A 15,457-nucleotide genomic window follows, 5' to 3' on the forward strand; every position below is an offset into this window, starting at 1 on the left:
GCGAGCGCTCCATGCTGCTGCTGAACACGAAGATCACCGTAGTCTTGTCTTGAGGCAAGCACTCCATGCTGCTGCTGAACACGAAGGTCACCGTAGTCTTGCCTTGAAGCAAGCACTCCATGCTGCTGCTGAACACGAAGGTCACCGTAACCTTGCAATGTAGAAAACGCTCCTCTCTGCTGCGGTGGACGTGAGTCAGCGTAGCCTGGAGTTGATGTAGACGCTCCCCGCTGCTGCTGAGACCGATGGTCGCCGTAGCCAAGCGACGGAGGAAGCGTCCGATGCAGCGGGGTACTAGTGTCTGGCCCCGGAAGCGGCTCTCGCTTCGGCGCTTGGGGTGGCAGGTCTGGAAGCGGCCGATGCAGCAGGGTGCTAGTGTCTAGCCCTGGCGGCGGAGACGGCTCTCGCTTCAGTGCCTGAGATGGCGGGTCTGGATCGATCTGCGTTGTCCCAGTAGCTAGTCCGCCTCCACTTGCTCCCATGGCTAAATCAGCCTGCTTGCCTCGGGGACTAGATGATCTTGAGCCGTCTGGCTCCTGGACTAATCCTGCCCCGTCTGGCTCCCGGACTACAGTAGCGAGAACCCGATTCTCATCCTCGCCACACGACTCATAGCTGTCCCCAACACTCACATTGCTCTCCCACTGACCAGAGTGGTTGACGTCGATCTTCTTCCCCAACGCTCGTAAAACCACGTCTTTCCTCTCCTTGTACTCCATGCAGTATTTCTCCATGTCAACAACATTGTCATCATGAACCAAAGGGGCCCAAGTTTGTCCATACTCCTCCAGACATGTTACCTTGCACTCCATTTGATCCTGCAACGATGCGTACTCCTCCGACGAGATCCCTCCTCCCTGGGCGCACTGCTGCTCGAGCTGTTCAACAAAGTGCCTGACATTGTCCCCATGGGAATAGAATTGGTTGGAAACATGCTTGTCCCACAAAATGTCCTTGATTTTAAAGTCAATGTCAAAAAACTTTGAGGTTCTATCATCCAACCTCGCCCTCTCCTCCCCAATGTCCTGAGCTAAAACAGGATGGTCCTCCATTGCAGCACAGCATTTGAAACTGGCATGCATGAATTCTTCATAATCATGCTTAAGTGCGTAATGTTCAGCTTTCAATTCGTTCACACTCAGTCTCTTCATCATATGTGAAACAGCATCAGCCCTCTTGTTAAACACTGCCTCTGCCTGTGCTCTGCTGTCTTTAAGGTCCCCCATTGCATCCATCAACATGATGAGGCTTTTAGTAGGAACAAAAAAGATGAAAACGTTGGTAGGAACTAAAGTCAATTGGTAGTAGTTGCACGACGGACCGATTTGGACGGCACACGTACTCCCGTTTTCTTATAGTTGTATCCGGGTTCCCGTTCGGCTGCTTCCGGTTTGCGGGTCCGTTTCCGGCTTGCGTATCCGGTTCGCGGACTTGTTTACATGTACTAGCCTTTAGCAGCTACACTAGAATGAGTAGAATCTAGCAGTAGCTCTAGCAACAAGCAGTACCAACTAGGCAAGTTAGAAAAGTCAATGAGCTGTGCAACTTGGCATGGTATTCACTAATAAAAGCCAATGCAACAACGACTTTCACGGTAGAAAAATGCACTTTAGCAGGGGCTTTAGTAGGTTATCTTCATAGCAAAGGTATCTCCATAACAACGTAGCTTAGCATAGCGTTAGCTTCAGCAAGGTAGCAATGTCAATGCATAGGATAGCTTCGTAGCATAGCAGAGTTAGCTTCATCAAGGTAGCAATGTCAATGCAGGATAGTTTCTAGCATAGCAAAGTTAGCTTTGGCAAAGAAACAAACAGCAATCGGCTTATCCTATGTTGAGCCTCTACTGTCATGTGAATGATCTGGAGTCATTGTTGAGCCTCTACTGTCATGTATATGATCTGGGGGTCATTGTTGAGCCTCTACTGTCATGTGAATGATCTGGAGTCATTGTTGAGCCTCTACTGTCATGTATATGATCTGGGGTCATTGTTGAGCCTCTACTGTCATGTGAATGATCTGGGGTCATTGTTGAGCCTCTACTGTCATGTGAATGATCTGGGGTCATTGTTGAGCCTCTACTGTCATGTGAATGATCTGGGGTCATTGTTGAGCCTCTACTGTCATGTGAATGATCTGGGGTCATTGTTGAGCCTCTACTGTCATGTGAATGATCTGGGGTCATTGTTGAGCCTCTACTGTCATGTGAATGATCTGGGGTCATTGTTGAGCCTCTACTGTCATGTGAATGATCTGGGGTCATTGTTGAGCCTCTACTGTCATGTGAATGATCTGGGGTCATTGTTGAGCCTCTACTGTCATGTGAATGATCTGGAGTCATTGTTGAGCCTCTACTGTCATGTGAATGATCTGGGGTCATTGTTGAGCCTCTACTGTCATGTGAATGATCTGGGGTCATTGTTGAGCCTCTACTGTCATGTGAATGATCTGGGGTCATTGTTGAGCCTACTGATCTGGGGTCATTGTTGAGCCTCTACTGTCATGTGAATGATCTGGGGTCATTGTTGAGCCTACTGATCTGGGGTCATTGTTGAGCCTCTACTGTCATGTGCAGTTACAGTAGAAGTCAACCATGAATTAATGACTACATGACTTGAAAAGTAAAGTCTAAAGCCTGAGTTATACTGGCCCTCATTTATCAATGGAACAACAACTCTATGGAGTAACACACAGCTACACAGCACACACTGCAGTGCACGCACACACTGCAGTAACACACAGCTACACAGCACACACTGCAGTGCACGCACACACTGCAGTAACACACAGCTACACAGCACACACTGCAGTGCACGCACACACTGCAGTAACACACAGCTACACAGCACACACTGCAGTGCACGCATATCATGTGTGTGGGAATGGGACATGCTATTTGCATACACATGGCCTTGACCCGATACCTGACACAGACACGTCCAATAAGAAAATATATAACACGAATAAAACAAAAATACGACCGTATTTGTAACAGTGTAAGTCCAGTCCGCTTGTCTATTTTCTGATATTTTCGAATAGAACTTAATAGAAGACGTATAAAATACAGCTTCAATGGTTCATGACTTCATGTTTTGTAATAGTAATCTATAAAGTAATTTGTAATTAAAGGTGTCAATTGTAGTGGAGTAAAAAGTATAATTGCGAACGCAGTGATTGCGAACGCAGTGATTGCGAACGCAGTGAGCATTTACTATGAGACCCAGCAGATCATGTCTGTGTGTCTGTGTGTGTGTCACGCTGTAACACCACCCGCCCACCACCAGAGGGCGCAGCTGTATCACACACAAAAACACACACACACACACATGCACGCACGCACGCACACAAACACACACACACACACACACACACACACACACACACACAACTTAACTTAAAAAAACTTAACTTAAAAAAACTTAACTTAAAAAAAAAACTTAAAAAGAAAAAACTTTAAAAAAAACTTAACTTAAAAAAAAAACAACTTAAAAAGACAAAATCTTAAAAAAAACAAAAAAAATAGAACTTAAAAAAAAAACCTTAAAAAAGTACGTAATTTATTCTAATTGTTGTTATTGCAATTTACGAGCTGCGTTCGCTTCCCGCGTTCGCGCGTCTTACTTGTATTTGCCTCTGAGATGTAGTAAAGTATAAAGTATTGAAACATGGACAAACATACTCACGTAAAGTACCTCCAGTACTTGAGTACTTTAGTCACTTTCCACCACTGCATAAGCAAGCAGTTCAATCAATGCCAGAAGAGACACACAGACACACGCACGCACGCACGCACGCACGCACGCACGCACGCACGCACGCACGCACGCACGCACGCACGCACGCACGCACGCACGCATACACTTTGTCTCTTGCTTACTTTTGATGCTTGCCTATGCCATCGCTGGTAGTCGGCTAGTGTGTCAAAGTTGACAAAGTAGGTCTGGGCCTGTGGTCCCGCTGAGCTGAACATCAGGCAATGCTGTCTTCTCTTCACCTCTTCTACCTTCACAAAACAAAAAAAACATAGGGACATTGATGGCTACATCCTGACATCCAATGTTATTTATTTACACATTGTCAAGTCCTGCCTGTGGTCCCGCCTCTTTTCACGCCCAAAAACTAGTTTTTCAGTTGCCTCAGTTATATTTAATGTATTTAATTCTTATTCTAAACTTGGCCTCAGTAAAAAAGGAACATCTCAGGTGCAGCATAGTTACTGGGCATAACGTATTTTTCCTCAAAAAAGATCTACAGTAAAGGTCCCTGCTCACGGAGATCTACAGTAAAGGTCCCTGCTCACAGATCTACAGTAAAGGTCCCTGCTCACAGAGAGATCTACAGTAAAGGTCCCTGCTCACAGAGCAGAGTAAAGGTCCCTGCTCACAGAGAGATCTACAGTAAAGGTCCCTGCTCACAGAGAGATCTACAGTAAAGGTCCCTGCTCACAGAGCAGATCTACAGTAAAGGTCCCTGCTCACATAGAGATCTACAGTAAAGGTCCCTGCTCACAGAGCAGATCTACAGTAAAGGTCCCTGCTCACAGAGCAGATCTACAGTAAAGGTCCCTGCTCACAGATCTACAGTAAAGGTCCCTGCTCACAGAGCAGATCTACAGTAAAGGTCCCTGCTCACAGAAAGATCTACAGTAAAGGTCCCTGCTCACAGAGCAGATCTACAGTAAAGGTCCCTGCTCACAGAGAGATCTACAGTAAAGGTCCCTGCTCACAGAGCAGATCTACAGTAAAGGTCCCTGCTCACAGAGAGATCTACAGTAAAGGTCCCTGCTCACATAGAGATCTATAGTAAAGGTCCCTGCTCACAGAGCAGATCTACAGTAAAGGTCCCTGCTCACAGAGATCTACAGTAAAGGTCCCTGCTCACAGATCTACAGTAAAGGTCCCTGCTCACAGAGAGATCTACAGTAAAGGTCCCTGCTCACAGAGAGATCTACAGTAAAGGTCCCTGCTCACAGAGATCTACAGTAAAGGTCCCTGCTCACAGAGAGATCTACAGTAAAGGTCCCTGCTCACAGAGAGATCTACAGTAAAGGTCCCTGCTCACAGATCTACAGTAAAGGTCCCTGCTCACAGACATCTACAGTAAAGGTCCCTGCTCACAGATCTACAGTAAAGGTCCCTGCTCACAGAGAGATCTACAGTAAAGGTCCCTGCTCATAGATCTACAGTAAAGGTCCCTGCTCACAGAGAGATCTACAGTAAAGGTCCCTGCTCACAGAGAGATCTACAGTAAAGGTCCCTGCTCACAGAGCAGATCTACAGTAAAGGTCCCTGCTCACAGAGATCTACAGTAAAGGTCCCTGCTCACAGATCTACAGTAAAGGTCCCTGCTCACAGAGAGATCTACAGTAAAGGTCCCTGCTCACAGAGAGATCTACAGTAAAGGTCCCTGCTCACAGAGATCTACAGTAAAGGTCCCTGCTCACAGAGAGATCTACAGTAAAGGTCCCTGCTCACAGAGAGATCTACAGTAAAGGTCCCTGCTCACAGATCTACAGTAAAGGTCCCTGCTCACAGACATCTACAGTAAAGGTCCCTGCTCACAGATCTACAGTAAAGGTCCCTGCTCACAGAGAGATCTACAGTAAAGGTCCCTGCTCATAGATCTACAGTAAAGGTCCCTGCTCACAGAGAGATCTACAGTAAAGGTCCCTGCTCACAGAGAGATCTACAGTAAAGGTCCCTGCTCACAGAGCAGATCTACAGTAAAGGTCCCTACTCACAGAGATCTACAGTAAAGGTCCCTGCTCACAGAGAGATCTACAGTAAAGGTCCCTGCTCACAGAGCAGATCTACAGTAAAGGTCCCTGCTCACAGAGATCTACAGTAAAGGTCCCTGCTCACAGAGAGATCTACAGTAAAGGTCCCTGCTCACAGAGAGATCTACAGTAAAGGTATGTAGCAGATTGAAAAACAACAGACGTTGACCCAAAGTGCTTTTCAATGGAGAAAGACACAAACAACAACATGTATGCCACAGTACAGAGTCCACAAAAGCAAGAGTACAGCATAAAAGGTCAATTAAGTTAAAATAAATAAAATTAACAGTATCAAAAACTACTTTTTTGTGAGGACCAGTGGTCCACAGTAACTAAGTTAATTCACTTGAGTACAATACTCAAGTAACTGTACTTTACTTGAGTATAGTTACATTCCTGCAACTATACTCATTCCTGAAAAAAAATTAAAAAAGTGGAAACTTCCTAAATGTAAATACAGCAATGCTGAATATATATTCTTTCAGAAATAAATGGCTTATACTGCATTAGACACTCAGTGTGTGCAGTACATGTTCTGCAGGGCTGTCTCTGCAGCTGACGGTGAATTGTACACAGCAGTCCATCCCAGCTGTGTTGTCGTATCCGCACCCCGCTGGGTGCCTGTGATCGACCGTTCCTAAGAGGGAAGCACCTGCAGGGCTGTTTGTAAAGACATCGTCCCCCTCAAGAGCACGACCAGACCCATATGTATCAGTCTGGCCGATATATTGGCCATTATTTGCTATTCAAAAAATAGCAGATCTAAAAGCTCACAACACATTGCGATGCGTTGTGTAGGTTGTAAATCTGTTATTATAGAAAAGGTTTGACAAAATGAATACCGCAAGTATATTTTATATTTGCCAATGCCAATGCTTTTTTACTAAAGTCAAATTTTTTTAAACTTGTAACAGAGTTTTTATAATGTGATATAGCACCTTTGACTTGAAAAACTTCTGACCACTTCTTCCACCCACTGCCTCTCTCACCTTCCCCCCCACCAGGGGCAGGATGTGCATCTTCCCCGTCAGGCTGTCTTTGACGGAGGCCACGATGAGACAAGTACCACAGAGGATGACCTGCCGCTCGGCCCACTTGTGCAGCTGCGTCTTGCCCTTCCTGGCGTTGAACACACCTTTCAGCAACGTCCGCTCCTGCTGGTCCGCGTTCACCGGACGTTCTGGGAAGAAAAAGAGCCCGTCCACACCGACACCCACGCGACACCCACGCGCACACACACACACACACACACACACACACACACACACACACACACACACACACACATTCACTTGAGTACAGTACTCAAGTAACTGAACTTTACTTGAGTATAGTTACATTCCTGCAACTATACTCATCCTGGAAAAAAAAGTGGAAACTTCCTAAATGTAAATACAGCAATGCTTTGATGTTAAAAAGAAAATTACTTTGGAAGACTTAATTATTGTTAAAAGCATGTACTTTTGACTCATACGTTTTGCAGATGAGGACAAATTGCAGGTTGAAAAAACGCTTAGCTCTGGTGCAGAATCTGCACCTGGCTCCATGAAAACAAACTATCTATAGACGCCTTAACAGACGACGTCACACTGATAAGAAACAGCATGCGCGCGCATCGCGGCAGCAGAAGAACACCACCTCTCATAAGATGCAATGGAAAAGTTTCTAACTGCACTCACGTGTAAAAAATGCCCCATCAAACTTTCAGATGCTGTTTTTCTGTGGCGGAAGAATGATTAGGATTTTTATTGTGATCTCTTGCCCTTGAAATATATAATCCTTGGTTTCTGTTGTGTTTGAACAATAATAGCAATGAACACGGCAGCAGAGCCTATTTGTGCACGGCTGCACGCGCACCTTTAGTCCATCAAGTATAATTTATGCTTCGTCCCGCGATGGTGTCGCGCACGTAGACCTCTACGCTCACAACACAACAGTTCTCTGTGCGCAATACTGTTGGGCTTTGAAGTATAATTGTCTCCTAGGGTGCATCTCACTAGCCAACTCACAAGAGGAGTTTGAATGGATTGAAACCAGCGCTCCCCAAAACAACAGGTTTGGAGATCTGTTGGGAATTGATTACATGAAACAGTCACCCGTGCGCCCAGTCCCAATGTTTGTAAACAAATAATTGGTCTATTCTCTTTGGGTCCACCTCTCCTTTGGGTCCACCTCTCCTTTGGGTCCACCTCTCCAAGGCCCACAGCTTCTCAGTAAAAGTGGGTGACAATGTCATCACAAGAAAATATGAAATTACCATTTTACCTACATGGGTTGCATTTTAGAGGCAAATCTGTCCAGTGAAAAAACTTTCCAACTTATCCAAAAAGTCAACCAAAGAACAAGATTTCTTCACTGCTGGTCACTAGAAAATACATTGAGGACTCTGGCAGGAGCACTCATCCAATGTCACTTCGACTACGCATGCACCTCATACAGTACATAGCACCACAAAGGCTTCAGACATCCTAAAACATGCTAATGCTTGGCCTTACATCTACAACTCAGTTAACCCCTGCTCATTTTGCTAGCGTGGGATGGCTCAGGGTAGGATGGCTCAGGGTAGAGGACGGAGTACAGCAACTTGGGCCTGGTCTACAAGATACATTGTGACTACACCTCATTGACACCCTGGCCATGTACCTGTCTAAGTACTACACCTCATTGACACCCTGGCCATGTACCTGTACTACAAAACGAAAACGTCAATGAAGTCCACAATCACAACACCAGTCAGAGGGAGCTCCACAAATCACGTTCAACCCAGATTTGGCTCAAACAAGGGGTTAAAATAATTCTGCCACAAATCTTTGTTCTCTTTCAAAACCGCTCCAAAGGGTAACACACACAAGCTGCGGAGCGTAGCAGCACAGTATCAACGCATGTGAAGTGCCACCCATAAGCGCCAACCCAGGACGCGGCACGCTGCCGCGCCGATGCCAACTTTGTGCAGTTTGTAGTAAAATAAATATTTCTTTCACCGTGTGGCAACGGCTGGAAATAGAACAGCGGCGCATGGGAGCGCTGGGCGAGGTGTGAACACGCGCCTGATGCCGCCGGTGTGGGATAGGTCCACTGAAAATAATGGAGGCGGCCCGCGCTATTTGCAACCTGTGAGTGTTGCCCTTAAAAGAGCATTTACAGGTGGCTGTAATTCGAGACTGACCCCCCCCCCCTCCCCCCTTAGCTGTTTACTGTACATATTTGAATTTTAGTTTTCTACTCATTTATATGTTTTAGCATGTGTGTCCACCACTGGTGAGGACAGACACAGTCTCACACACACACACACACACACACACACACACACACACACACACACACACACACACACACACACACACACACACACACACACACACACACACACACACACACACACACACACACACACACACACACACACACACACACACACACACACACACACACACACACACACCTAATTAATAGCATATGCTCATGACATGAGTAATTTCCGAGCGGAGCAGGGGAGGTTTACAGAGCCTGAGGTCAAACGGACCCGTACAGCTCTGTATGGACCCGTACAGCTCTGTATGGACCCGTACAGCTCTGTATGGACCCGTACAGCTCTGTATGGACCCGTACAGCTCTGTATGGACCCGTACAGCTCTGTAAGGTTTACAGAGCCTGAGGTCAAATGGACCCGTACAGCTCTGTAAGTCTTGTGTTCAAATGGAACCAAAGGGACCTGTAATGGTTCCATTTGCACACTCTCAAATTTAAGATTAGATTAGGTCTAGATTAGGGACCCAACTATAAAAAATGTTAGCAATACTAGTAAATAAAAACTAAACCTACACTGGAAACCTATCTAGAGTATCAATGTAAAATGCTCAGGGCTTATGGAACCTTACGGTTTCGTTTGTATACTCTCAGAGTTCCAGACCCAGAGGGGTCCATTTGGACCCCTGGTTGTGTCTCCGGATCCACCGTTGAGAAGCAGCCACATACATGTACGACTATGTCAGCATGATGTCATACGTCAGTTCATTAGATTCCAACACCTAGAAATGTCCCTATACGGTCACTCTGAACTGGACCAGAGTTATTACAGTTAACTAGAACTAACAAATAAACAAAATAACTACAATTACATTAAATAAAAAATAAAAAATTCTGTCTGTGTTGTGTTTGCAAACTAAAATCATAGCGAAAATGTGGTTAGTTTTATCCTTTGTCCATATTTCATACGTAAAACTAATATTTTGGGTGGATATGAAATATTATCTTCCAAAATCCGTAGCCACACTCCTACCTTTTAAGCCCTGTTTCACAATGTGAAAATTGTAAAATTAGAAAGGCTGCTTAGTAAATTAATGAAAACTGAACTGAAATTGAAACCAAAATGCAAAACTACAATAATGCTATTGTAAGACCTGCTGTCTCATAAACCTTTGGTTTGATTTATCTACACTGATTGATTGATTGCTTGATTGCTTGATATAAATACATATACACAAACATGAACATAATTTGTACATGAATGATAAAACACATAAAAGCTCAAGAGCCTAGATTGCAGGATGGTTCAAACAGTAAAGACATTGGTTGTTATTGAAGGAAGGGACTATATGTGTGGTGTGTGTGTGTGTGTGTGTGTGTGTGTGTGTGTGTGTGTGTGTGTGTGTGTGTGTGCGTGTGTGCATGCCGTGTTGCAGCTTTCCTCTCCCTGTATTAGTTATCCATTAGTTAATTTGATTGGTTCAGGTAATGTCGCAAGTTTGCAACGCCATGGCCGATATCAGGACAGTTTCTTGTGTGATATCGTCGTCAGATCGCTCGCTCACTGGCAGTCAGTGTCTCCCTACTGCTGCGCTCTCCCAGGTGCATCTGTCAGGTTGATGAATGAGTCAGGCTTTCGTCACATTAAATTTGCATTCTTTAGCTTTGGTCGGTGATGCTGAAGGACACAACAGTGTTGTCCGTGCTTAGACAGGCAGCCAGTGTTGTTTTTGGCATCAAATTTCTATTTTAGTTTTAGTCATAGGGCCCTATTATGCGTGTCTTAAGTACCAGGTCTTATTCCTTAACTTAAGACCTGGAGGCGTGGTCAATGCCATTTGGCCACTCAGAATAGCCAAATGGCATTGATCACGCCTCCAGGTCTTAAGTTAAGTCATAAGACCTGGTACTTAAGACACGCATAATAGGGCCCTTTGTCTCTTGAATAGTTTTCACTTAGTTTTAGTCACATTTTAGTCACCTGGAATGTTTTAGTGTTAGTTTAGTTTTAGTCGACTAAATGTCAGGAGATTTTAGTCGACTAAATCTATAGTTGATTTAGTCGACTAAAATGTGTTTTGGCAGGCCTTGATGCCGTCATAATGGCTGATTTTACATTTGCTGAAAATAGCCGATCTACAAGCTTGTAGATCGGCTATTTTCAGCATGCAAGCAAGTGTAAACGACTTATACTGGATCTCTTGTCCACTAGTCCCTTCCTAACATTTTAGTCTAGTTTTTATTTGTTGACTAAATTGTCAGTATATTTAGTCTTAGTTTTAGTCATCACAGCTTAGTTTTCATTTAGTTTCCATTTAGTTTTTGTCAGTGGAAAAAGGTAGTCGACGAATAATTTTCGTCTTAGTTTTAGTCGACGAAAACAACACTGCAAGCAGCCCTCCAATAATATGAGGTTAATGGGATGGGCATGCTACTATAGAGAACATACAGCGTCAGTCTCTACTGTGCAATGCCAGCGTTGGTGTGTGGCTGGTTTGGGGGTTTAAGTCATTAGCCTTGGGAACCACTGGTTCCCGAGCCAATAACCAACCATAGGTCAGGAGCCTGTCTCCTGTTTCTGGAGCTTGATGTACAAGTTAGGGCAGGGCGATATGAGTTAGGGCAGGGCGATATGACGTCAAATCACTAGTCATTTCAAACTTTTGCCTCAATTACGATGAACGATTATAAAAGATGAATTAAAACAATGAGTGAAATAGCAGATCTACAAGTTTAGAATGCACAGCTATTTACGCTACATTTGTACGCCACCATTGCAGGGCTGCCAACCCTCCTGGATCCTGCACCTCGTCTCCTGGCGTTCTCCTGGATTTGGTATCACTGCTAAAAATCTAAAATATCTAAAACCACATATTACACACATAAAGACCCCCAGGAAAGTTTTCAAAATCTTCTAAACGTCATTAACATGAAGTTTTATGCACTCAGGATTATGCACTCACTACCCAACAGAGCACCCAACAGAGCAAAGTGTTGCATTTGGGCAAAAGCAAAAAAGCAAAGTTCTTTGTTTACCCAGGGTGAATGGACTAAGCTCGAGATTCTTGTTTACAGCCAGACCCTGCTCATAGAACATTTCATGGTAGGGGTTCAATGCCTTGCTCAAGGGCACTTCAGCGGTGGTAATTTGAACGTGCCGGTCCGGGGATTCGAACTGGCGACCTTCCGATAACAAGACCGCTCCGCAAACTGTTCGGCCACCGCTGCCCCAAAGAAACCTTGTATCTTATATATGCCCTAAATCTTTACTTTTTATGTTTTGCACCAACACATTGACACACTGTAAAGTACAACTTCCTCATATTTTAAAAGCACTACTGCCATGGTTGTGTCCGTTCACACAATAGAAGCCATAAAGCCATAAACTTTCACCTAAAACAAACATAATTTGCCTCAAGGTCAGGGTGACCATTAGTTGCAAGGGAAACATGACTACCGGTTTCTCAATACCAAAGTCCAATCCACTCCATTCTCCACTCCGTAATATCTCCAACAACCATTGGTCATTCCAGTCTCCACTCCGTAATATCTCCAACAACCATTGGTCATTCCAGTCTCCACTCCGTAATATCTCCAACAACCATTGGTCATTCCAGTCTCCACTCTGTAATATCTCCAACAACCATTGGTCATTCCAGTCTCCACTCTGTAATATCTCCAACAACCATTGGTCATTCCAGTCTCCACTCCGTAATATTTCCAACAACCATTGGTCATTCCAGTCTCCACTCCGTAATATCTCCAACAACCATTGGTCATTCCAGTCTCCACTCCGTAATATCTCCAACAACCATTGGTCATTCCAGTCTCCACTCCGTAATATCTCCAACAACCATTGGTCATTCCAGTCTCCACTCCGTAATATCTCCAACAACCATTGGTCATTCCAGTCTCCACTCCGTAATATTTCCAATGACTAGTGGCCACTCACCAGAAAGACAACCAAACCAACCCTACCCTGTTGATGTCTTAGAGCAGTGTTTCCCAACCTGTGTGCCGCGGCACTTTACTGTGCCGTTTGATGTGTCCAGGTGTGCCGCCTGATTTGACCTAAAATAACACTAACCCTCCCCCGAAAGCAATATTATAGCTACTGGGCTGCAGGCTTCCTATTGTTGCGTCGTTGTTGTTGTCACACGTCTAACCATTAGACGTGCGATAACGACGGAACAATAGACTCTAACGACCCTCGGCCATTGAAATGTTAATGCAAAAGAGATGCATCCAGAAGACGCTACATTTCGCGCATATTCACATAGACAGCAGCCACATACAGTCCTACATGTCCCGACCCAAACACTGAGGAGGTAACGTAAACGTGACGTTGTTGTGATTAAACATAATGTGCCACGAAAAATAGCTGTCCAACTGTCCATACATGATCGCCTCGTTCGGCCAACACAATATATCTCGACTCCCTCCCTCCACAGAAGCGCAGTGATGCTTGATTTATTCTTCGTCGTACACGTGTTCCATGCTGAAAATGGCTGATTTACAAGCTCACAACGCGTTGCGGACGCAACGCGTTGTGAGCTTGTCGATCAGCTATTTTTAGCACGTGGAAATATGCAGGCTGTGAGAACTGAGACCCTTCACAATAAAAGCATGCAGCTTTCACAAGTTGGCCCATAATAAAGACAAGGAAAAGGATTAAGAATTAGGTGGCATTTCACATTGCATATGAGCTATTTTTTCTCCAAAATGTATTTTTTTTAAAGGAATTAATTTTGTATTATTAAATCCCCCAAAGTTTTTTTATTCAATAAAGTCTGAGGTTCTATATGGCTATGGGCTGTGGTACTGTGGTAATAATAATAATAATAATTAAAAAAAGAAAGAACGAAAAATAACTAAAATAGTTCATTTTTTGGAACCATGAACTTTAGTTCAAAATATTGAATGATGAATATATAAATATATATATATATATATATATATATATATATATATATATATATATATATATATATATATACTGTATATATTATATACACATACATACACATATGTATGTATATGTATATAGATAGGCCTATACACCGTATATCTAGGTGTGCCCTGAGATTTTTAGGCTATGAAAAGTGTGCCCTGGGACAAAAAAGGTTGGGAAACACTGTCTTAGAGTATATATTAATAGAGACGGCACCGGATTCCTCCTCTCATCCACTTGCATTAAGTTGCTCAAAAGCGCATGAGGCGATTTCACTCCTCCTTCCGGGTAGGAACAGAGTACATTCTGGGATGGATTGGGCCCAAACACATGAACGCGCTGCCGTTGACCAGCGCGTTCATGTGTTTGGGCCAGTGCTGCAATACCAACTTCGGCCACTATGTCCATTTCACCTCAGGGTTTCCTCCGGGTGCCGTCTCTATTAATATATATAAGGTTGATGTCATATATTAATGTGACCCACTCTCACTGGTCATCATGTGGATATAAGGAAGTGACTGTAGGTGTAATCAATCAATCTTTATTTCAGACTACATGGTTCATAACAATCAACAATACAGGGGGTATTGTACTGTCCAGTCTCGGTTGCAGAATGCTTTCAGCCTAGTATAGCTATGGGAGTTCTTAGGAGGGCCACACACAAACCATGCATACTGCATGTATGATACTGTACATGCACCGACAGTAAAAATAAATAAATGATGATGATGATGATGATGATGATGATGATGATGGGCAAAAGAAGAAGAAATTGTCAAACTTTCACAATATTGCAAACAATTGCAAAAGATTTCCAAAATAGAGAAAGTTGTACAACCTCACTACGCATCACAATGGGAGCTTGTAGATTGGCGATCTTCACTATTTCTGAAAAAGTGAACATAAATAAGAACTGGTGTTTTTGGTTCTCTTCTTTCTTCTTCTATTTGTTTCAAAGGATTTCCATCTCTGTCTAGTTGCAGATATTTGTCTAGTTCTCCCTCTCAGTCTGAAGGTTGTAGGTGCTTTTGCAGCTGTATCTCATCCACATATTGGATCAAGTCATGGCATATTGTGAGATTGGAGTGGGAGACAATGCTCCTAGTATCCCAAGGCTCGTTTAGCTCGCTAAAGATTGCCTAGATTATGCTAGCATGCATGCAGTAGGGGGCCAGTGGAGGCGGAAACACAGTCTGCTCTAAGAGCTCTAAGAACACCAGGCCCTTTCTCAGTACTCCCAGACAGTATAGCGTCACCTGGGGCTGCAACTTGCAGCGTGGGCGAAAAAAAATGGAAACGCTTTGCCGACGATGCAAGTTGCAGCCGCACGCACGCGTCACTTCCATCCACCAGCTGTTTAAAACCCCGGAAGAGACGCCTGCTCTAAGATGCATCTTCGTGACACTATACTGTCTGGGAGTACTTGTCAGGAAGCCACCAGTGTTGCCAGATTTTGCAAGAGAAATAAGCAACCAGGTTTATGAAAA

General features: G+C 44.1%; 1 protein-coding gene across 1 annotated transcript in view; it reads right to left on the bottom strand.

Moving 5' to 3' along the window:
* Nucleotides 1–15,457, bottom strand: part of LOC306920850 (PH domain leucine-rich repeat-containing protein phosphatase 2-like) — a 93,387-nt gene that overhangs the window by 62,656 nt on the left and 15,274 nt on the right. The window contains exons 4-5 of the mRNA XM_079497786.1: nt 6,763–6,953; nt 3,875–4,000 (exon numbers count right to left, since the gene is read on the bottom strand). Of these exons, the coding sequence (XP_079353912.1) occupies nt 3,875–4,000; nt 6,763–6,953 (317 nt within the window). The remainder of the gene's footprint in view (nt 1–3,874; nt 4,001–6,762; nt 6,954–15,457) is intronic.

This window comes from Electrona antarctica, assembly GCF_951216825.1.
Source record: "Electrona antarctica genome assembly, chromosome: 3".
Lineage (NCBI taxonomy): Eukaryota > Metazoa > Chordata > Actinopteri > Myctophiformes > Myctophidae > Electrona > Electrona antarctica.